Source organism: Ceratocystis lukuohia (genome assembly GCF_044167205.1).
Source record: "Ceratocystis lukuohia strain C4212 chromosome Unknown Supercontig1_pilon, whole genome shotgun sequence".
NCBI classification, from domain to species: domain Eukaryota; kingdom Fungi; phylum Ascomycota; class Sordariomycetes; order Microascales; family Ceratocystidaceae; genus Ceratocystis; species Ceratocystis lukuohia.
In genome coordinates this window covers 809717-832365 of record NW_027263520.1, presented here as the reverse complement: position 1 = coordinate 832365, position 22649 = coordinate 809717, and the positions used below count along the sequence as shown (strand labels likewise).

Sequence of the window (22649 nt, the reverse complement as noted above, 5' to 3'; positions counted from 1 at the left end):
TCATTTAAGGTTCGGTACTAGAGTAAGAGGTGACATGTGTGCTAATTAGAGGAGAAGAAGCCTTGGTGTTAAAAGCAGGACGTTGGATTTGGGGTTGGTGCCCAAATGATATCCCAGCTACCATGCACTATATACATGCCTCTATCCATATGCATGTCTTAATGGGCACAGAAAGCCTATTTCACTTTCCCTTCCCCTTTCTGCCGGCCTAGACATCCAGAACGCTGAAAGAACTAGGCTGTCAGGCACTGATTCTAATTGTAGTATAATGCATAATGAATAACCGAGAATGCAACGCGCCAAAAGCTGCTTTTATTCCATATGATAAGGTCGGCCCGGCGTACTATTGGACCACATGCGGAATGGAATTCCTGTTAGTACAAGACTGACTAGATCATGCTAGTTGCGGCTGTGCTGTTGAAATAGGGCGTTAAATGCAATAGAGCGTACGACTAGAGAGACCCATACCCTCCCTGCACAGACTTGAGCCTCGTCAGACAAAGCTGCCTGAAAGAAACAGACTTGGTGTGAGCTAGCAAGCAGGCCAAGCTATCGGACCAAGGAAAGTGATATCTGATACAAGAAAAAAGTAGAATAAAAGGAAAAAAACCACGAGTTCCATCACCATAGACAGTGGGTTTGCCATTTGTAATCCCATCTACCAGCAATGCTCTAAGATAGATGGATATATAGTACAAAGGAAATCTATATACAACAGTTGTAAACAATGGAAGCAAAGCCGTAAAGCATCAATTTAAAGCCTCTCAAAAACAAAAATAACATAGGCAATGACATGCAAACAAATAAACCCCAAAACCCAGGCCTGGTAAAACAAAACTTTTGCATCTTTACGGCCGTTGAGGCTCGCCCGAACAGAGCCGGCTCGCCTGGTCACTAGAAGCTAGGAACCTGAAAAGGAAGATAAATACAAAGAAAAATAGCCTACAGGCTAGAAAATTAATAAAGGAAAAGAGTAAGGAGAGGAGGAGGAAGGAAAACGAAATGCTGGCAGCATCACCCGTTCCTATCCTCCGCTGATATCTCGACTAGACTCGGATATTGTCGGCCCTAACAGTGACTCTATGGCCATATCGTTACGGGGGTTGCGCGAGCCGGACCCTCTTCGCTCCTTTGTTGCTGTTTGGCTGCCCGATGAGTCTGGCCTTGCCTGGCACACACTGCCATGGGCCATGGTTGGCGACCCTGGTGGATTTACAGGCGACGATGCAAGTCTAGGCGGCTCTACTGCAGCCATCTGCCGAGCTGCGCCAGTCATGCCAGAGCTTGTGGGCCGCGGTGGAAGCATTCTTGAGGAACTCGCTGGTGACAAGCTCCCTGTTGTGGTTACCGAACGCAGCAGGCCTGGCCGAGGCGAGAATCTGCCGGCTGTCGATGGTGATACAGCGCCCGCCCTATCAGCGGAACGAACACCGCCAGTGGTGGCTCGTTTGAGGACGGCTCGTGGTGGTGATGAGTAAGAGCCAATGGCAGGCCGGACTTCGCTGCTAGGAAGCGCGCTAGCCGTAGACACAAAAGCAGAGGGTGCCTGATTAGCCTGGAAAGGTGACGTATGCTTAGGCGACCCCGAAGGATAGTCGTGGGAGTATGTCATTGGGGGGTTTGCCAGTAAAGATGTTGGCGAATAGGGAAGATACGCATCTATAGTCTGGGCTACAGGTACATGAGGCTGTGGGCGAGAGTCAGATAAGCTGGCCTCAAAAAAGCCAGCTGAAGCCTGGTGCTGCCTATGTGACTGTAGCAATGCCTGACGGTCCTGGGGCTGGCGCTGCTGGTCAGCAGCCCAGATGCTCTGTGCTGGAAGAGTACGACCCGCCTGGTCAGATGCCAAGTCCTCGGGGCAAGAGTGAGAGCGCGAATGCGATCGGAGATGAGCAGGTGCTTCAGTCCCCTGAGCCCGTGTCTTCCCGGGCCACGGCGTTGGGCCTGGAAACTGAATCCTGGGTCCAGACTGTGTTGAAGACTGGTCCGCTGATGCGTGGTTGCGGCGCTGCATTTGCCATTGTGGCTGCTGGTCTTCATCATGTCTCAGCCCCTGCCTGTGCAAATCCATTTCCAAAGGCGTCAGTTCTCCGTCCTCGTAAGCCGTTATCGGCCAGTGGTCGGGATCAGTATAGTTGTAGTCGCCAATCACCGAATCGTGATCTAACTCAGAGTCAATATCCAAGTCCATGTCCCAGTCAGGCTCGTACTCTTCGCCAACAGAGGCAGCTGCATTAGCGGCCGCACTTATCACTTTCGAACGCAGCCCATTGTGCTCGCGGGTGCGCTGTCTCTCTGCCTGGTCGCGACGAGTGTTGTCACATTTAACCTTGGTCATGCGGCACCACTCCATGTAGGTTTCACGGCTCTTGTCCTTTATTAGCTGCGTAAGCTGGGCCACGTCTACTGTGACATGGCTGAGTTCCTGCCTGACTCCAGGGCAGAAATCATGGAAATCAACTTCACTATTCCCAGACGCCTGGGCTGCTGCAACGGCTGCCAGACGCGGGATGTGTTCATTGAACTTGAAAAGGAGATACCCAATGAAATCACCGACATCAGGCGACACGTCGTGATCGACAATAACCGACTTGGGCCGCTCGGCATTAGGAAAGACAATGCTGTAGATATCGAACCACTGGTCGCTAACCCGCTTCTTTTGGTCCACGCGACCCCGCAGTTGTCGTAGCTGCTCTTCAGTCACTCCCCGTGGCCTATGCACAGTCTCCTTTTCTTCACATACCTTTGCCCGTACGTGCACTTGCAAGCCGTCTTCCTCGTCAAACTCTGCCAAACACCGCGTGCAATAAAGCGGCCGGCGATGGTGCCGCGTCAGGTGCTGCTTGACGTAGCTGATCTTTGTCAGCAAGAAGTTGCGGCACTCTCGCGAGCCCACAGGGTCGTAGCAATAGAAAGGGCAGGCTAGCCCGTGGCCGTCAGACTTGAAGTTGGCGCGCTTGTGGCTATTGTTGCTGTGTTGGTAGTCGGAGATAACGGCAGCGATGACTCCGGCAGTAGCTGTGTAGGATGATGTCCGCGCCTTCTTGGACTGGCGTGGCTGTCTATCTGCCTTGGGGGTCTCTCTCTTGATATGCTCGCTGCTGTCAGAGTCGTTCTCGGAGCCGTTGTCGCTCAGGCTGGCGGCCCGCTTCCGCTTCTGTGCAGCGGTCGATCTAAGGGGAGTACGGCTGGCACCAGAAGCTGAGGCTGAAGCCGGAGTATGGCTGGAGCTGCTCTGGGCGGTTGGGTGCTGTCTTGCTCGCCGCTCCTGCCCTTGCTTCTGCATCTGGCCTTGTCCCTGTCCTTCTTGTTGGTGTTGCTGCTGCTCTACCTGCTGCGTCTGCTCCCGGAGCAATTGTTGCTGCTGACGTTGCGCAGACTTTCGAGTCACTGTTTGTCTCGGAGATATACTCGAGGCTATTTCCGTGGCTGGTCTGGGTGTACGGGTAGATCTTCTCCGGGGTTTGTCTGGGATGCTTGATGCTGTGCGAGCAGCAGATGATAGCGTAGGCGGCAAAGATGATGTGGAGCTTGGTGGTACAGCACGGCCAGTGCTCCCACCTGCTGAGCCTTCTAGGCCCGGTTCAGTGGAAAAGGCCGCGGGACTTTTCTCTAGAGTAGCCGACGCCGCTGTTCTCTGAGCTTGGCGGGTGTCGTGGTCGTGGTGGGTGCGGGTGTTTTGCTTGGGAGTCGTCTCAGTAGCTAGGTGGGCAGTGTCTCCAGTAGACTCTGGAGCCATTATGGACGAGGAAAAGGACAAGGGGAGTTGAAGACGGGCTGGGCGGGTTGAGGTGAGATCGAAGAAGGGCTGTAATTGGACTTGTCATGTAGTGCCTTGTGTATGTGCATGTGTGTATGCCGTCTTTTCAAGGAGTAGTATATATGTGGACAAGGCGTAGTAGTAAAGATTGCCGTCTCTACACAAGAGGCGGGAGCAATATTAGTTGCTAGATATAGAAGAAGTCGGCCCTCAACCGTTCTATTTGGCGATGTGCATGTATGGCTTGGGGGGGGGGGGGGGGGGGAGAGAGGAACAGAGACTTTGTTATAGCCTAAAATAAATGATGTAGAGTAGATTATAGCCGCCGAGTCTTTCTAGAGAAGGGGGAGAGAAAACAAGCAGGAAGCCTGTTGGCTTATATACTCCCAGTCAAGCCCAAGACTGCCAGCTTTAGCGGGCAATGTAGAGCAAAGGCAGAGTCTGTGATAGCGTGATTAGGAAACGGACTCGCTCTTAGTCGAATACAACATTTGAGTGTTGGCATGAATATTTCAACCAACACATCAGTACTAGGCTGCCCACACAAATCTTTTCTCGATTCTGCGCATATGAAGACGGTTATAGTACAATGGTGCTTAGGGACGGAAAAAAAAATAAAAATAAAAATAAGAACAACAAGGCGGGAAAGAAAAGAGGCCTTGGGCACGGCTATCTTTAGGTTGAAGCCCCAAATAGGTTTATAAAAATTCGTAGAAGAGAGAAGGAGGAGCAAGTAGTAAATCGGCATGTGGCTAGATTGTATATGAAAGCTAGGCTGGAGCAGAGCAGCGGAGACCACCTGTTACACCACTCTCTTACTACAACCCCCGTACACCACCCACCCCTCTGCTACAAAGCTGGCTATAAGAAGGATGGCTCTCTTCTTCCTCTCAAGCTGTAGCTGCTTCTACTTCTATACAGTTTGCTCTGCTCTTGTGTTGTTGTTCTTTCATCCGTTGACTCCATCCGTCCGCTTTGCTTCGTTGTCTTGCTATAGAACAACACCCCCCACCCCCACCCCCCCTTTTCGCCTTCCATGTCTTCCTTGGTAATGGCTTTTTATGTTTTGCTTTGATTCATTTTTTGGGAAGCCCATCTAGCCGTCTCTATGTTCTTGTTTCCCTTCTTTCTTTCGAAATGTTCTCATAACAATGGGCACGTCCGTGACAAGCCCAACAAGCCTCAGCTAGCTAGGCCGAGCCTGCCTTTGGCTAGATATATGTTATGTTCTACTCCTCTTTTCTCTATCCCACTCCTTTGAACACGTGTCGTGCATGTAATAGGATGGACAATGAACATGTACTTTGTTTTATACCATGCCCTTCCGTAGCTATACGCCTTGCTCCTCGATTCTTTCCAACGACCACTTGAATTAGGCCGCGGCGCCTTAGAGTAGAGTGCTCACAGCAGGGTGGGTTTCCATGAACCTTAACATTATGATGTCATTTTTAACGATGCTTAAAGGCCGTGCTCGAGCCCAATTTATTGCCTATAAAAGGACCATTAGCCCACTCAAATGCCCTCTAGATATTGCGCTGAAGAACAAGATGGGTTTCAATAAGTCAGTCACGGTTGTGGAAGGGGCTAGCTCCATATCGAGATAGAGAAAAAAGAAAGGAAAAGAGAAGAAAAGAAGTTGTGCATACTTGTTTGTATGGACTCGTCCTCTCCTCCCCCCTCCCCTCCCCTCCCCCTTCACCCCGGCTCTATAGGTGCTGTTGGGCACTCATCTAGCTCTCATCCTTCCTTTCTTTTTTTTGAATATTTTGCAAAGAGCGGTGTATTAAAAAAATACGTGGATTTTCTAAGAAGAAAAAAAAAAAAAAAAAAAACACAAAGAACCTAATCTTCAAGACATATAATTCCATATTCTCAGGCATACTATGCTTATTTCTAAGACTTCTATGTCTCTCCTCCCTAGCGTTCCTAGAGAAGGATGCCCTTAAACGCCCTTCCAGAGTAACTTGACACCGGAATTCCCCAGTTCTCTTCTGGATCGTCCTGGCGTGATTCTACTCACAAAGTCTCATTAGCAAACAACAGCCTCCATACATCATCACTGTCACTCAACGAGTTCCACCCCAATTTCGACGACACAACACCGTGGCTGGCACAGAGTGAAAAGGAAATGCCATCTTTATGTACCAGGGTCTTGCTTTTTGTGCGTGTCAAATGCTTTCCCATAGTAAGCGCTTATTGTAGCAGCATTAGCACTTGGAGCTAGCCCTTGACACCCTTATACTTTCCCCTTGAGATTTGTCTTCTCAAACACTCATTGTTCCTGGTGTATGAAAGAAGTGCTACTAGCAGTGCATTGCAACATTGATAAACTGTGCCCAATTACGGCTATTTATGCTCGGCTCCTCTGCATATAGTGTAAGGGGTCCGCTTGATCACACTGCCTGTCTTCACCGAGAATTAGACAAAGGGAAAACTCCAAAGATACCAGATTATCGGAATACTAGAATACTAGCGCGTAGAGAGAGCTTGATAAATTTGGGATAATCCAAGCGGTGAATCTGTTTTCAGTGGTGTATACAAATCCAAGCCCCCCTCCCCCCCCCCCCCCCGGCCTCTACAGAATTATCGATTAAACAATCCAAGAATACCCACAAAGCACCAAAGCACATGCTATCACATCACAATAATATAGCAACCGCCTGAGGCTTTCCCCCAGCTAAGCAGAATTTTCATCCCAGTCACGCTGACATATTGTGTGCATGCGCTGTTCTTCGCCCTGCCCCCCCCCTTCCCCCCTTCTGCGTATTACCCGTTAACCACTAGTCCCAGGCTCTTGTGAAGTTGCTGAGGATCTGTCCATGGCGTTTGCTGGTCTGACATGCACATACGCTGGCTACAGGAGCAGAGATTTCCGTGTGACACACAGACTATTCAACTCCATCAACGTCTGTCTACGACATGTGGAGCACTTTATTCCTCTCCCCGTAGTATCTGCTATCGTCAGTCTCCCTCTCCAGCTTGTGTTGTACGCTACTTTGCCCTCTCCGTCCCTCTCTTTTCATCTCCTTCTTTTTTCCCCTCCTCTTGCCCATGCTCCGGTCTTTTGCCCACACCTCTTCTCACTTCAGCTAGCTTCCATTTCTACAAGCCAAGCTCCAGCTCGGCTGAATCTACCCCATTTGTTCCTCTGGCAAATTCTGGCATCATAGCTCTGTGAAGGAATGGTTCAATGTTGAAGTTTGCATGTGCCGGCATGGCGGTGCCCCCGCCAGCACCACTGCCACTACTGAAGCATGCGCACAGCATATCCATAAAGTCATAGCCAAAGAAGGAAGCATAAAGGCTTGTTCTTTCATCCTAGACCCCCCCCCCCCCCTTCCCCCTTTTGTCTTCATATCTACACGAGGCATCGTATGATGGCTGGTGGGCAGAGCGAGCTCGTAGGAGGGAGGGAGTCGAGCAAATCGCTACTCCTAACATCGCCAAGGACAACACATGCTTTCACCTCAGCACTGGCCTCCTTGAACGCTTTTTGCGTATGTCTCTCAACCATCTCGCGCCTCAACGCTCCACTATGTCGGGGCCTGCTTTTCCCTCTCAACCTGTTGGGATCGTTCAAGTCGAAGCCAGTTGCTTAGTTGCTCACATTGGCTTTGCAGCTGTGTGGTCGCTGCTCGCCAACCCAATGGCTCAGTCGTGACTGGCCAGGCATCTTAAATCTGGCCACTTCACGCAGCTACACTGTTGACACATTTCATCATGCATTCTCGTGCGTTGCTACCTAGCGTCAAGGCAAGAATAGCGGCCACAAGATTGGGGATGTGGAGCTAACTGCTCTGTGACTCTGCTTCTGTGGCTCTGTTTTCCCCAAAAATCACTTATCCCTTCTGCTGGATGTACACACACCTCTCTCTCCCCCACGTCTGTATGTTCCATTTGTTGACTTTATCATTCTTTTGTCAGCTTTGCATTGCTACTAAAACGATAGCAGCCCAACATCTACCGCTTTTCAAGCCGTGTGACAGCACATAGGCCAGTTCTTGCTTGCTGTCTTACGGGGGGAGGGGGGACAGCCGGAAGCACCATTGTAGGTGTCCAAACTGGGTCAGACACCATACCTTACCAAAGTGCTATTGAGTAGAAGGTCACGCAACTAACTAGCTATTCCGATCTAACTACTACATCTCAGCTCAAGAAGTCTCCGACACCTCTTTGCTTAGCTCTCGTCCCCACCACTCTGCTGTTCTTTAGCAGTGTCAGCTACAGAGGGCTTACATTAGGCCTTGTGGTTAGCTGGTAGTGTCAGACTGCCCTACAGAATAGATAGCTTAGGTCAAAATCTGTATAATCACACTTGTCCCTCTACTAAGCAAGGCAGCAACTAGAGCCTGGAACAGAACAATCAAGTTTCATCCAAGGCTATCGCCAGGGTAGTGATAGCAGCAGTTGTATTAAGACAGTTATCTACTTGATATGAAACTAGCCTTTGGTCCTTATCAGCCTACCTATGAAAATGAAAGCTGCTTCTTCCTCAGTCTGTAGCGTACGTATTTTGCTGTCTTTCTGTACAAATATGTACATATGACCTGGATGAAACCCATACATACACAAGCAAGGTTTGCAGAGAGATTACACAGCTAGGAATATTAGGCCCGGGTGAAATGGGTGAATGCCAGGAATCTTCAGACACGAGTCTCAAAATTCGCTGGCGTTTAGGCCTAGACAACCTTCATTCTCCATCCACCCCTTCCTACCTTCTTTCTCGTATGCACCTACTCTACTCCCACTCCCCCCCATTCATCCTCTCTTTCTTTTTTTGTTTCGTTTCTTACTTTTGTCCCGACAAAGAGACAACCGTACATGCGCATGTCTTGACCTACCTTGTACTTCAGCAACTATAGCCTTAGGCTGGCTCAGTGAAAAGTAGGGCCTCGACTCGAGTGCAATTCTATGGCTCTGTTATCTAGAAGGATGTATGTGACGTCAGAGAAAGGAGGGGAGGGGGGGGGGGGGTGTAAACCCTAGAAAGCCGGTGGTCAACAACAGCTGGCAGATATGCAAGCATCGCACATGGGGGGAAAGCAAAGGGAAGAAAGAAGGCAAGTAAGAAGCTCGCTGTCTGTAAATGCGTTGTTGGGAGGAATCGAAGACAACACTACACACCAGAGGCAGATCAGCCGGGATATATGCAAGCTAGGAAGCTAGGTCCTAGCTACAGCACATAACACAGAGAGCACATGCCCGAAATCTGCTGGCCGTGCGAGTTTGACTCCTGTAAGGCGGTCTGTCCCGGCCGAATGAATCAGTTCTAGCCATCTGATTACTTGCCTATTCAACCATAGTCCTCAATAGCGAATATCAACGTGTATCAGACAGCTTACTACCAAGCCGGCCGGCCTGGCTAGATTTCAAGCCAGGAGACTTACACCGATTAGTAGTCGCTGCCAACCTATAAGCCGCCCCTGATATTCCCTCCCTCTCCCCCTCTCCCCCTCTCCCCGCCTCTGTTGATGCGGTGTCTATGCTCTAGCTCAGCCACCGCCCAAGCATGCCTCCTCCTCCTCCTAGAAGTTCAGATGGCGTTCTTCGTTAAAATATTCTACGCATTCCATACATCAAATTACTTTACAGCTCTAGCCGCCACCGTACCACTGTGCCACCAAACAGCCTTTCCGTGCGTAGGCGCAAAAGGCGGGGACGAAGGGAAGGAAAAGAAGAAGGAGAACAAGAGAGTAAGTACATATGTGTACATAGTTGTCGTGGAGGGCAGCATGTTGGTTTCGGACTATTGTTGCAAAGAGATGTCCGACCTGTCGCACATGGGGATAGATGCCGCGCAAAATCGGATTCTCAATGTCTTCTTTTCTCTTCCACTTTTCTTTTGCTAAGACAAGAGGACAAGACACGCATCATATGTCCATCTATTTGACTTTCCCCAGCTGCTAGGGTTGGGACACCTTCTCTTCACCGCAAGAACAGGAGGGGCGCCAGACGAAGGAGAAATTCTTCGGTGCATCACATTTTGTGTGACTAGTGTTTCTGATGTGCAGCGATTTGTCTTCCTGTTTGACAAGCATGGCGGCATAGGGGAGAGAAACAAACACACAAGGTGACGGATGGGATAACTGTGATCTGTGAGATAGCATTAGAATAGCGGAGGCAAATATGAGGGAGACTGCGAGTGAGCGTGCGCACGGTGGGTGGCACAGATAAGCCAGATGGTCAACTTGGCTTCGTCTCTTGTGTTGTTGTTGTGATGGCTCTCAGTCTTTTCGTCTTCCCAATATGCAGTGTTATTTCATTGCGTGCGTGCAGGTAGGTTAAGGCCACGTGATTCTTACTGCATATGCTGCAACAGGAGCAGCAGCAGCAGCGGCGGCAGCAACAACAATAGCAACAGCAACAGCAGCAGCAACAACAAACACTGCCACAAAGCCCACGAAGCCCACTGATGCTCACGACGTGCACATGGGACGCCAGGAAACCGGATTTATAACTCATATAACCATCCCCTTAGAGAATACGGTTGTAGTAATTCCGGGCCCAATAACAAAAACAACAAGCCCTTATTTGAGTCACCGGGAAATAACTCTCTAACGGGCGCGTAGGGAGGAAAATCCCCACTGCCAAAGTGATTCTCTCCAGGTGATTGATGATGGAAGGGGAGGGGAGGGGGGGCAAACAGGGTTCAAGGGCTTGAGACCCAGTTCACAGCACAATATGTTAGGGCAAGGTCCAGGGCACTTCTTTGTTTCTCTTTGTACGTGTCTCGGAAAAACCAAACAAAATTCAAGGACACCTGAAAAGGAGTAACATCAACAACAGACAGACAGAGCTGCGTTATCACACACACAAGGGTTAACATACCCTAGGAGGCAGCATAGGTCCAGATCTGACGTGTGTGCGTGTGCGTGTGTGTGTGCGCGTGTGAAGATGGATCCGTAGAAGCTTGGGGACCAGCAAACTTAAGCTTGTTAACGGATAGGGGGGCACAATTTTGAGGCCAAGCATATTAGAGAAACATATGCCTCCATTTGATTACTATCGCCAAATACGCATCAAATTTTGATAACCGCAATAATTAACACAGGACAGAAAAGTCCAAGATACTTGGCTCTGTGCGTGCGTCTAGGCAGAGAAAAAGGTAGTCGCTACATGACAGCCCTAGAACGCCCTCAAAGTTTGCAAGTCTGTGGCCAGTAGTTGCCCTTTTCCTTGGCTGCTATTGCTGACAATTTGCGCTAGAACATGGAACAAGGCGGGGCTTAGGATTGATATCCAGGAACCAGGAAGCAAAGCCAAAGGAAAAAAAGGAAGGTGGCAGAAAGAAAGGGGTAAAAGGGTTGGACACTGCTGATTGGCTCTGCTCCTGAAATGAAGTCTTCACCGCCTTCTGATTGTGAGATTATCGAGCAGCTCAAGTGCCGATAAGTTGAAGACTAGGCTGGCTCTCTGAGAAGCTTTGGACAGCACTCTGAGTGAGAGAGAACAAGAGAGAGAACAAGAGAGAAGAATGAGAGAATAGAACTAGCTGCTGGCAGGCAGTAGCATACACAGCTATTGCATGTAGAACGTGCCAAGCACGAATATGGAAGTCGGGCCTTTTTGGACGGACAATGGACTTGTCCAGCTTGAAGCCTCTTTTCTTCAGCTGCCTCTTCAGCTGCATGCTGATACAGAGGACACCAAGTCATACAACTACGCAGCCAGACTGCTACCGGGGCCATACTTGTTGCTGTCGGCCGATCCCAAGTTGTGGATGATTGATGCGAGATGCTCAGATGTATGGCCAAGATTGGCTGACATGGTTTGGGGACCGAAAAAGCCCACGCAACAAGAGGGCAAGAGGACAAGATGGGTTAGTGTGGTTTTGGCGACGTTTAGTTGGAGGCAAAACGGGCCCCTCTCAAGCTCAAGCTGAGCGCACGAAGAAATTTGCAGGAGATGAAAAAAGTGCAAGATCTGCAGTGTCATGACGCTGGAGATGGACAGGACGAGGCGGGCTTGGACGCCGGTGGGCCGTGGCCATGTAGATATAGAGGAGCTGAGGCAAGACGAGAGACGGGTAATAAAAAGATGAAATAGACAAGCTGCTGTTAGTTGAAGCGTTGTCCCGTCCCGGTCTTTGCGTGCTGGCGTCTCTCCATAGATTTCCTTATCTGCATCGTCCCTCTGCGCCCACGTCTCTTTTCCTTCGATCGCACTACCTGCACAGTGAAGCCCATTCATTGTTAGCCTGCCATCACGAGCTCGTATGCTATGTTATGGTGATATCCGAAACCTGATACGCAGTGTGCCTCACAACTTGCCACACCTGCGCCGATAACCCCCCCCCCCCCCCCTCCCCCCATTCGACTTACACGCAGCGCAGACACAACAAACATCCCCCAAGCTCGAGTTTACACAATTCCGACTGCGTCAATATATTGGCTCGCTGCTGTTGCAGCAAGAAAAATAAACAAAAAAAAAGAATAAAAACCCGGGGATAGAAGAGCCAAAGCAGCTAAGCCAAGACGAACCACGCGTTGATGCTGGGCCAGAGTAGAGGTCAAAGCAGCATCGAAGTCCGTTCGCCCTCATTTCAGAGCTTGCCGTGCATCCTGTGCCCGTGCTTCTGCTTGCCGTGCGTGTAGCGTAGAAGTGAGAGTGCACAGCCATGGGAAACAGATCCAACTACTACCACAGGCGCCAGCCTGAACAAATAAACATTGGTCCCATATCACCCGCCCGGCTTTCTTTCCCAGGACCTTTCGGCCAAACTTCCAGCAACCACGACCACGAAAACGAGCTTATAGATGACGAATATCTGTATCATCAGCACCTTTCTGAGAATACAAGCGTACCTGCGCCCGAACCGAAGCCCCAGGCCCATCGTAGAAGCCTCAGTCTGGACGACGGGTTCTACGCAAGAACCGAAAGACAGACAGATACTCAATCCAAAGCCAAGATAAACGCAGCACAAAGAGGCGTGCTACTAGGCCTCTCGGACATAGGCTCACCAAGAATATCCGCAAGCACAGACACCACAACTATGCCCAGGCCCTATTCTTCTAGAGGGGCTGCGGCCGGAGCCGCCTCCGTTGCTACACCCATTTCCACGGCCACGATCACGACCTCTACCAGGCCACACAAATCACTGCTCACCCGCAAAGCCAAGGCCCCATTGACCCTACCACTGGAGCCGTCGTCAAGCACCAAGACAACACAGAGTCCCGGCCTGCAACTAGACTGGGACCTGACACTCAGCCCGCTCTCAGCCAGCTTTGCACGCGGCTCTGCGTCAGCGTTGAGGAGCGCTGGGCTGGCGACGCCGCAAAAGTCGACGTTTGGCTTTGATTTGGACTTTGGCGGCACTGCAACAAGCGCCGGCCGGGGAAGCATCAGCACGCGAAGCGTCAGCACATCTGCAAGCTTCAATGACATGGCTAGTAGCAAGCGCATCAGCAGCATTGGCAGCTTCTACTACGAGGCGAGCGAAACATTCGACAACCAACCCGACTTCCACTCGGCCGACGAGGCTCTCGCTGCAGGAGCGCCCACATCGCCGCTGCGAGCGACAGTCAGTCTCAGCACGCTTGCGACGGGAGGAGAAGGGTCTGTGTCAGAAACAACAGTAGGAGAAAAGTTGTCCCTCAACAACAAGCCTGGCCCTGTCGTCCACCCCGGGCTTGGCCCTAGCTCTGTTTCTCCAGGTGGGGCAGCAGGCAATAGTGCTGCGGCCACTAATTCTATAGTTACATTGACAGGGAGCCCAGGCTCAGGAACGTCCCAATTAGGGCATCCGCTAGCGACCCCGTCAGGGGCCCAGATCTCCCCAGTGCTGAACCACAGGCTGCAGAGCCCTGAAGCGAATCCGCCCCAATCTAACGCTACAGGCTCTGGCGGCATTTCCAGGGCTGCTAGCACTAGCAAAGGCGCTGTAAACAACAATGCCAACAGCGCTAGCAGCCTATTCTCCACTGCCCCCGTTTCCAGCAATACAGCCACCACTGCCAATCAACGCCAATCATCACCAACAAATGTCCCTATTTCCTCCACCAGCACAAGCACAAGCACCGGCTCCACCACTGTTACGATCGCCTCTACCAGCACCACCACAACCACTGCGCTCTCGGCCATCTTCTCTCCATCTCCCCCCCCTTCTTCTTCCTCTCCTTCTTCTCCCCCTTTGTATTATTCTCCCTCTCCTTCTCCCGCCAGCGCCAGCGCTAGCGCCGTCTTCTCGACATCCTCCCTTGCAGCGCTCCCCCAGCCCCAGGCAAAGAAGGTTCTGAGGAAAAAGACGAGAGAACAGCCCGCAGTGCCCCAAATCGAGCCCCCTTCTTCCCAGACATTGGTCAACGCTGCTGTGACGTCTGTGTCTTCGCCTTCCGCCGTCGCCGCTGCCTCCGGGCCTCCTGATTCGGAGTCGTGTCTTCTAGACTCGGCCACCATCACGCCCGTCTCCTTCCCGCCCGACGATTCCGCCTCCCTCCCCAGCACCAGCAGCACCGGAATGTCCACCAGTAGCCACGAGCACGACTATCGTGACTATTCTCGCCAGTGCGACAGGGACAGGGACTCCCACGATTTGTCGCTGCCGGCTCGCAGCGTCACGCGTGATTCGTTGATGACGAACATGCTGCTATCGCTCGACCAATTTTCTTCCATATCTAGCTCGTCTCCCGCCGCCACCATCACTAGCTCAGCCGATATCCTTCCAGGCTCTGCCACAGCAACGCACTCTACCGTCCAGCCCATCCCTATCTCACTGGCCTCCCACGCTCGCCAGCAGCCGGCCTCTCATTTACCAGACTATTCGTCTTCTGCCCCCTTTGCCGACCGCACCTGGTCCTGCTCAACCTCTACATCGCCCCATTCCGCCGCCGCCGCTGCGACCGTTCTTGCCCACGCCCGCACCCGCACTCGCACGCGGGCGAATACCCACGGGGGAAACTCGTACAGCTCCGACTTTGATATTCCCGACGACGCCAGCAGCCGCATCAGCTCTCGAGCCGGCCGTCGCTCTAACAGCTCATCCAACTTCTACTACCCGCCTCCCTCCGGGCTGGGGCGCATGAGCAGCCTGCGCAGTCAGCATACGCCCCCCAGATACCAGATCCATTCCCGTAGCGGTCGAGGCTCAAAGAGTAGCAGCACCAACAGCTTCGACGGTGTGTACATCCAGGCTGTTAACAACCAACGCTGGATCCAGAACCAGCCGGCTTTCTCGACGCCCATCTCAACCGCCTCTGTCGACTACAATCTTTCTTCTTCTCCCCCCCAGATCGGCAGCACCACTACTGCTGCTGCCCAGTTCCTGCAGCAACAGAACCAGCGGGACCACATATTCCTCCGACAGGCCCAGTCCACCCAGTCGTTCGGCCTTAGTAACAAGGTTGCCCAGCGCAAGCCGTCGTGGCAACTCGACCACGACAGTTCTTTTGCTGGCGAAGACTACGACGCTGCTCCTCCACCCGCTGTTCCAGGGGGTCCTCGACGTATTGCACGATCGGCCTCCAGTACAGTCCCTTCGTCCTCTCACGGGGGCTCTCCTCACATCGACACACCCGTGACGCCTCGTACGGCTCGCCCTCCTTTACCGCCTCCTCCCCCGTCGAGTCTCCACAGCCCCCTACTCTTGAACGCAAAAGAAGCATCCGCTCGATCAAAAGCACTGCTACAAACGCTACCCGCCGTCTAGACTCTATCAAGTCTCACCAGCAACCACACAAGTTCGAGACCACTCCCCCCTTGCCTACAATGGACGGCGAATCAGCACCATCGCCCAACGTGGGCTACGAAAAGACCAAGGAGAATGCCTCCGCTGCCACCCCCCAGGTGCAGACTAGCCAAAACAATGGCCAGAACCCCAAAGAGAAACAAGGCTTTTTCCGCCGTGTCTTTGGCTCACGCGCTGCTACTAGCTCTACCGCTACTGCCACTGCACCATCTGCACCGCAATCTATCGAATCCTCTCCTGTTGATCTGCCTGACCGTACCAAGTCTCAGTCAACACCACCCTCGCGTGAGACTGCACCACTACCTCACCATATTTTGCAGAAGAAGACGTCAGCATTCTTCCGCAGACGCAAAAAGTCAATCAACGACCATGATGCCCCCCCTCCACTGCCCATGCCTCCTCCCTTGCCAACGACCGCTATGTCCCCTTCTTCGCCTCCTACGACAACAGAAATCCCTCCACCCGCTCTCCCTGCCAATGGATCAGGGACAGGGACAACAGTTGCAGCAGCAGGAGCAGCAACCGCCGCCGCTACCGTGACTGCTGCAAAAACAAAAACAACAGCAACACCTACAGATTCGGGCAAAACAGTGCCATCAACGACGGTAACGTCGGGCCCGGGCTCTGTATTAGCACCAGGCACCCCTTTGCCATCATCATCAGTCCTGACTGTCTTGCCCGCTAAGTTTGCGGACCACCCCCCAGAACCAAGCCCCGTAAGCTCACTAAGAAAGGTCATGAATCCCTATCTCAAGGGAAGCCCCATCACTGGGGCGCCCTCCAGCCTAGGGCTCGAAGAATACATACTGCCTTCAACCCCCGAACGTCCTGCCAACCGTCGTCACAGTACCACTCCCAACGACCACGGTTACAAACGTTCATTCTCTCCAGAGTATGACCCTAGCCCAACTGCCGTGATCCGTAAGGTCGACCGCGACGCTGACTCGGTCCACTCGACTGCTAGTGAGCACGCCAACGGCTCTCATACCCCTAGAAATACCAACAACGCCCACCAAATGGTTACCCAGAACCGACAACGCCCCTCGGCCCGTGATACCTCCTCGAATAAGCCGTCTTTCAACGCTAGTGGACGCGCTAACTCGTTCCTCAATCTGGACCAGGCAAGCGACGGTGAGGGTGAGGGCGACGCCAGTGTTGTTGCAGGCTACGCGTCTTCAAAACATACCCGTCGTGGCATCGGGGCTCCTGAAATACGGAGACGCGACCGGTCCCGTGACGCTGGTCTAGATGACGACCACCGGAGCTCTGTTTTGCTACCTATTGAAGGTGTCCGCCAAGACAGCAGTGATATGAATGGCCTTGTCTCTCTTTCCTTGAACACCGCAAACATTTCTTCAGGAATGAAAATCCCCACAATCATTGGCGGAGACGAGAAGGATGGCGCTCTGATGGAGCCCGAAAACATTGACGAGCCGGATCTTTTTGTCATTGGCGACCCAAGCGACGACGATCGAAGCAAGGCTCAGAAAATCTTTGACGGCGACGAGTCATTTATTCAGCGCGAAAAGGCTGCTGCATGGATGGGCGAGGAAGGCCCTGTAAGGCAGCGTGTTCTGCGTGCATACATGGAGCTCTATGACTTCTCTAACACGAGTATCGTCGAGTCGCTGCGTTCGGTGTGCAACAGGCTAATATTCCGGGCTGAGACACAACAGGTGGATAGAATCCTGGTATGCTACTCCAACCGCTGGGCTGCATGCAATCCCAAGCATGGGTTTAAGACTATAGGTAAGCCCCCGGCGATAGGACCGCCATCACTAATTCTTGACAAGCAAGCATGTGCTGACATAATACACGTAGACGTTATCCACACCATATGCTACTCTATCTTCCTGCTCAACACCGATCTTCACATGGCTGATATCGAGCAGAAGATGACCCGGTCTCAGTTCGTCCACAACACTATGGAGACTATCCGCCAGGCTCTTGAGGACTCTGATCCCGACTACTGTGATCAGGCTGACAACCTGGCTGTCAAGCAACAAGAAGCCGGATTCCGGTCCTCCCACCAAGCCCCCTCCAAGCGATCTTCTTTCCTACCCCTACGTCCTAACGATAACTCAGGCTTCGCTGCTGGCTTGGCCGACCTTGACGAATGCGGTGTGCTTGTCAAGGCTCCTTTCGAGGGCTCGTTCAAGGCATGGCAAAGCGTGGTCGAGATCGTGCTCAAGGATATCTATGCTAGTATCCGCGATGCACGTCTGCCCCTAATGGGTGCCGAGGCTGACCGGTACCTGGCTTCGGGTAACGCCCACCAAGCCGGCGGTCTTTCCGTCAGGGGCATGCTCAAGCGGAGCCCTAGTGTGCTTAGCAAGACGCCATCGGAAAGCCAGACCTCGATCCGAGGACGGATCCCAGATTCGTCATCACGCAACTCATCTTCGCGGTGGCCCTCTAAGAGCCGCTCAAGACCACGGTTTGGAGCCCCTGGTTTCAGCTCTAGCCGGACGAGTTTCGATGACCAGAACTCCGTGTGGAGTCCGTCTCCTTCGTCGGCTACGTGGAGTAAGCAGTCCCTGGGCCGCACCCAAACATCCATGTCAATGGATTCGTTTGGCTCTGGCTTTGCCCGAAGCGATTTCCAACAGAGCATTGGTTTTGCGAATGCTCTAAGCCAATCTATTATCCGCGACGAGCTGCCCGGCACGGCATCTATTGTCGATGATGACATGAAGACCTCAATGCCGCTTCTGGACGACGAATCGCTTGAGCTGGCTGGCCCGCCTTGGATCAAGGAGGGTCTCGTCAGCCACAAGCACCATCTGGACGGCGTAGATAAGAAGGCCAAGGACCGCAACTGGTCTGAGACTTTTGCTGTCATCCAGAAGGGCAAGCTCAGCATTTTCTCATTCCAACCTAACAAGTCGATGCGCCAGCGCCGGAACGCACGGAATACGCGCAACAAGGGTCCCATCACCGTGGGTGGAGGCAACTGGCAGGATAATGCTACCAATCTCGGCACCTTTGACTTGCGCCAGACCCTGGCGTCGGCACTTCCGCCCCCGGGATACTCTCGCACTCGACCCCATGTATGGGCTCTGAGTCTGCCCACTGGTGCCGTCCACCTCTTCCAGGCCGGCACCGAGGAGCTAGTTAAGGAGTTTGTCACTACTGTCAACTACTGGAGTGCACGCCTGAGTACTCATCCCTTGGTTGGTGGTATTAGCAATATCGAGTATGGGTGGAGCAGCAACATTGTCAACAACTCTCTCGTAACAGCGATCACCGAATCAACTGCTGGTGTCCCTTCTGCATCTAACACCACTATCACGGATACCGCTTCTACTAAGGATGGTGTGCCCAGCATTTCATCTCGCCCCGGCTCCTCGGCTGCCGTGCATGGCCGCCATGCCAGTGTGACCAACTCTGTGCGCAGCGCCCGTTCCGCTTCGTTCGATCAAGGTTTTGGCTCCACCATGACCTCAGCGGCCATGGGCCGCGGCAAGCTCCCGGGCGACCGCGTACACATTACCGATTGGTCGCCGCCCACGCAGAGCATGCGACCATCAAAGCTGGGAGAGGCTGAGCAGCTGGCTTCGCTGCAGACCTACGTGCGCGGCATCGAAGCCGACCTGCAAGTCCATAACCAACTACGTAGCCCAATGCTCCTAGCCTTTACGCCACGTGGTGCTAATGCAGCACGCGCCATGGCTAACTGGGAGCGCAAGAGCGCGTATCTGCTACGTGAGATTGTCAAGTTCCGCACCTATGTTGACTGCCTGCAACAGGCTGAGACTCGACGTGCTGAAATCTATGCTGAACGCGAACATGCACGACGCGCAGCTCGAGGAGAGCTTGATCTGAGCGGTGACGACCAATCAGATGTCATGCCGTAGATTAGAGGGGTAGCTATTATAACCCGTTCGATGGATGCAAAGCATGGTTTTTTTCCTTTTTTCTTTCTTGTTCTTCTTTTTTTTTCAACTTTTGTTTTTTCTTCGACCCTTTTCTCACATATTTTCTTTCCTTTTGTCCTGTATGAATGTAGGAGGGTAGTCACAAGATTTAACCTGGAGGTTATTTGATATTTTTTTTTTCCTTTTTTTTCTTTTTTTCTTCTTCTATTCTTCTCTGCTCTCTCCCCCGTTAGTCAAAGCTTGCCTGCCGACAAGCCCGATGGTCGCTCTCTCCCTCTTTTTCTTTTCTTGGGATTTTTTCTATTTTCTTTTGTCTAGAATTTGCTTGTTTCTACTTACCACTTGATACAATATTTAGTTGTCCCAACCTCTAGTCACAACCTCACGTGCGTGTTTTGCATACTTAGTATATTATTATCTCCATTACTACTTGGTTTAACACTTGCGTATCTCTCTTAGTCCCACCTTTTTCGCAGTTACACGTAGTTACACGGTTCAAGTTGATAGAAATATTGGTGGTGAATAAATAATATGCCATTAAAAAGGAGTGCGTAGTAACTATGGACAATAAAAAATGAATGTAGTTATGGAAAAAAAAAAAAAAAACAGTGAAGAAAAACTGAGCGTAAAGGCAGCTTTAAAGGGGGGCAGCTGGGAGGACAGTGTCGACAACAGCGTACTGCCTTCATGGCTCTAACCGTGCCCCATGTGTATGTATCATGAAGTCGCTGATCCCCGCCGTAGATATTAATTTCGTTCAGTACAAGGGCTCCTTCAATGCCAGACTACTCTAGCGGGGATAGCAAGTAGGAGCTTCCGGAGAAGTCACCTAATTAGCGCCGTTAATGCAGTTGGAAAGATCGACCTGCACGTAATTGACGTTGTCGACACGGCCAGCTTCAGTGCTGCCAACCAGTTTAGTGAAGGCAGTAGGATTCACGTTGAATCCACCTCTGCCACTGTCAACACCCCTGATAAAGATGCTGTTTCCGTTGGGAATCGTGACCTTCCAGCAAGTACCACAGCTCGGAGAGTTCCAGCCGGCGATGTCAGGAATACCGCCAACATTGGGAAAGCCAGGGACTTCACCCAGTGTAGGGTATTGCGCCATAAGGCCATGATCGCCGTTGGAGCAGGCAACGCTGCCCATGCTCAGGTCAGCGGCGTAGATAGGGTCATAAGAGACTAAAGGAGACTATTAGTGAGAGGCCCAAAATGTATAATAGGGTAAAAGCAGTACATACTCGAGACAGCCATGGCGCTGGCAATCATGGGTAGGATAGAGAACTTCATTTTGAAAGGTTGGTGGAAGTATGAAAGAGATGTCTAGAGTAACTAGGTGGAAGATGCAGTAGAGTAGTGGTAGAGAAGCTATTAGAAGAGAAGAGAGATGCTTGAATGTGATGAGGAGAAGAACAAGAAAAGCCAATCTTGGAGGCGGGCAGGTCGGGCTCTTTATACAACTTCTGATATGGGCTTGGGGCGGGAACGGAAAACCCAAAGGTTGCTCAAGCCTCCTTCAACATTGCTGCTGCTGTAGCCATACTGCTTCGGGATCGTTTGTCGTGTGCTGTACTGTACAGGGGAATGTATCTATCTGCCTGCTGCTAGCTTTGCCCTTCCCGGCACTTAGACCTAGCAAACCACTTCGCTTCGGCTCCTTTGGCCTTGTCCTTTGGCTGGCCCCACAGGGTCTTGTTGGGAGGGGGTGGGGTGGGGAGCTTGGGTACCGACGTAGTGTTGACTAAAGTTAGTAGCCGTCCGAAACGCACATATACGAGAGTTGGAATCACAACGAGCATCAATGCAAGCGCGGGGGCCAAATGCTCTGTATGAAGAGTAGTCCTTGGAATTAAGCACGGTAGGCTCGGGAGAGGAGCGAAGCACTTCAACCCACACTAGGCAATGAAAACGAGCCCTCCATTGGTCTACATGGGGCGTCAGCTTGATTCCAGGCGTAGAAAGATGCAAAGGCACAGCATGCTACCAGTGACCGAGGCCAGCCCTAAGCTATCCATCCAGTGGGTGTTGATACATGACATGAGCACACAGGTAGTAAGTGCCTCATGGCACCACCCCTCTATAGGACGGCAAAAGATGAATAAAAGCACCAATAAAATCAGTCCAGTTATTATTTCCGCCTGTCATGTACCAGGCCGCCCACACGAGATGTCCCAAATGTCCCTAAAAAACACCCGCAAACCCCGGCTGTTTGCCGGGTGACAACGACGTTTTCGCTCGTATGAGATGTTCCAGTGAGTGGCCGGGCATGAAATGTTTCAAGGGTCGACAGACCAAAAGGAGCCAAGCCAGGCCAAGGGTGGAAGCAAAAAAGAAAAATACCAAAAATACCCAAAGGCAAACAGGTAGGAAGGGAGTGTAAGAAGCGATCTTGGGGCTGAGCCGGGCTAGGCTGGCTTCACCATGAACAAACAGCCTCCATCCAGCATAAGCCAAAACCAGAGTAAGAGTTCGTCCTCTTCCCTCCCTTTTCCCTCTCTGCTTAGCCACTTACCTTTTTTTCTCTCGTAAACGGAACTAATGGCCTCGGAATGCTTTCTCGTAATGCTCCCTGCCCGGCTTTGGAGATGATCGTCTGTCATGTGTTTTGTATATGCTATGTGTGCATGCATGGCATTAGACAACCACAAAGTAGACACCCAACCGCAGATATACAGGTAGAAACAGATACCAATACCAGGCCGCCCAGACGCCCAGACACATGACAAAGTCGGAGAGAGACAGATAGGTCTAGACATGACAAAAGTGCTTGAGGTGCCAGTTGCCAAGTCAAGCAAGATTCTGTGGGCATGTACTATATACTTACATATTCATATGCATACATATGCATGTGCTACTAGGTTACTACGCTACTAGGTTACTATACAGCTCAGTCCCCCCGTGGACACGGAACGGTCAGCGATGGCTGTGGACATGCTATAGACCGCGAGACTTTCTTTCTGGTCTTGTTTCATTATTTAGCTTTTTTTTTTTCTTTTTTTTTCCCTTTTTCTCTCAATCTTGCCTTACTGCGCCCTCGGTTAAAGAGAGACGCTTAAATAAGGTTTTAAAGAAGATAGTTGGAGACATTTTGCTTGCCCCCTTTGCTATAGCGCAAGTTTGCCCTCGACGTTGGGTGGTTCTTCTAGTGATCCGTACACGCTGCGAGTTTCTTTCTGTCTCTCTCAGCCGCCCAAAAATACCGTCGAACAAGACCAGCCAAGCCAAGTTCAAGTCAGCTGTCACAAGAGAAGAGGCCTTTTTTTTCGTGTCTTGTTGTCTCTCCTCGTCTTTTTAGCTTCTCGTGTATTAGAACGTCCGCCCTCGC

General features: G+C 51.7%; 4 protein-coding genes across 4 annotated transcripts; 2 read left to right on the top strand and 2 right to left on the bottom strand.

Moving 5' to 3' along the window:
- Positions 1–1024: 1024 nt before the first annotated feature.
- HOO65_010213 (uncharacterized protein) lies at positions 1025–3739 on the bottom strand (the record flags this gene model as incomplete). Its single annotated transcript, XM_070999671.1, has 1 exon — positions 1025–3739. One exon carries the CDS (start codon positions 3737–3739, stop codon positions 1025–1027), a length of 2715 nt encoding a protein of 904 aa, XP_070862035.1.
- An 8638-nt stretch (positions 3740–12377) lies between these two features.
- On the top strand, positions 12378–15404 carry HOO65_010212 (Sec7 domain-containing protein; the record flags this gene model as incomplete). The annotated part of the gene is made up of 1 exon (XM_070999670.1): positions 12378–15404. One exon carries the CDS (start codon positions 12378–12380, stop codon positions 15402–15404), a length of 3027 nt encoding a protein of 1008 aa, XP_070862034.1.
- A 59-nt stretch (positions 15405–15463) lies between these two features.
- Positions 15464–19300, top strand: HOO65_010211 (uncharacterized protein; the record flags this gene model as incomplete). The annotated part of the gene is made up of 1 exon (XM_070999669.1): positions 15464–19300. The coding sequence occupies one exon, from the start codon at positions 15464–15466 to the stop codon at positions 19298–19300; it is 3837 nt and encodes a 1278-aa protein (XP_070862033.1).
- Positions 19301–20150: 850 nt separating this feature from the next.
- On the bottom strand, positions 20151–20614 carry HOO65_010210 (cerato-platanin; the record flags this gene model as incomplete). The annotated part of the gene is made up of 2 exons (XM_071006213.1): positions 20151–20506; positions 20566–20614. The coding sequence occupies 2 exons, from the start codon at positions 20612–20614 to the stop codon at positions 20151–20153; spliced, it is 405 nt and encodes a 134-aa protein (XP_070862032.1).
- Positions 20615–22649: the final 2035 nt, after the last annotated feature.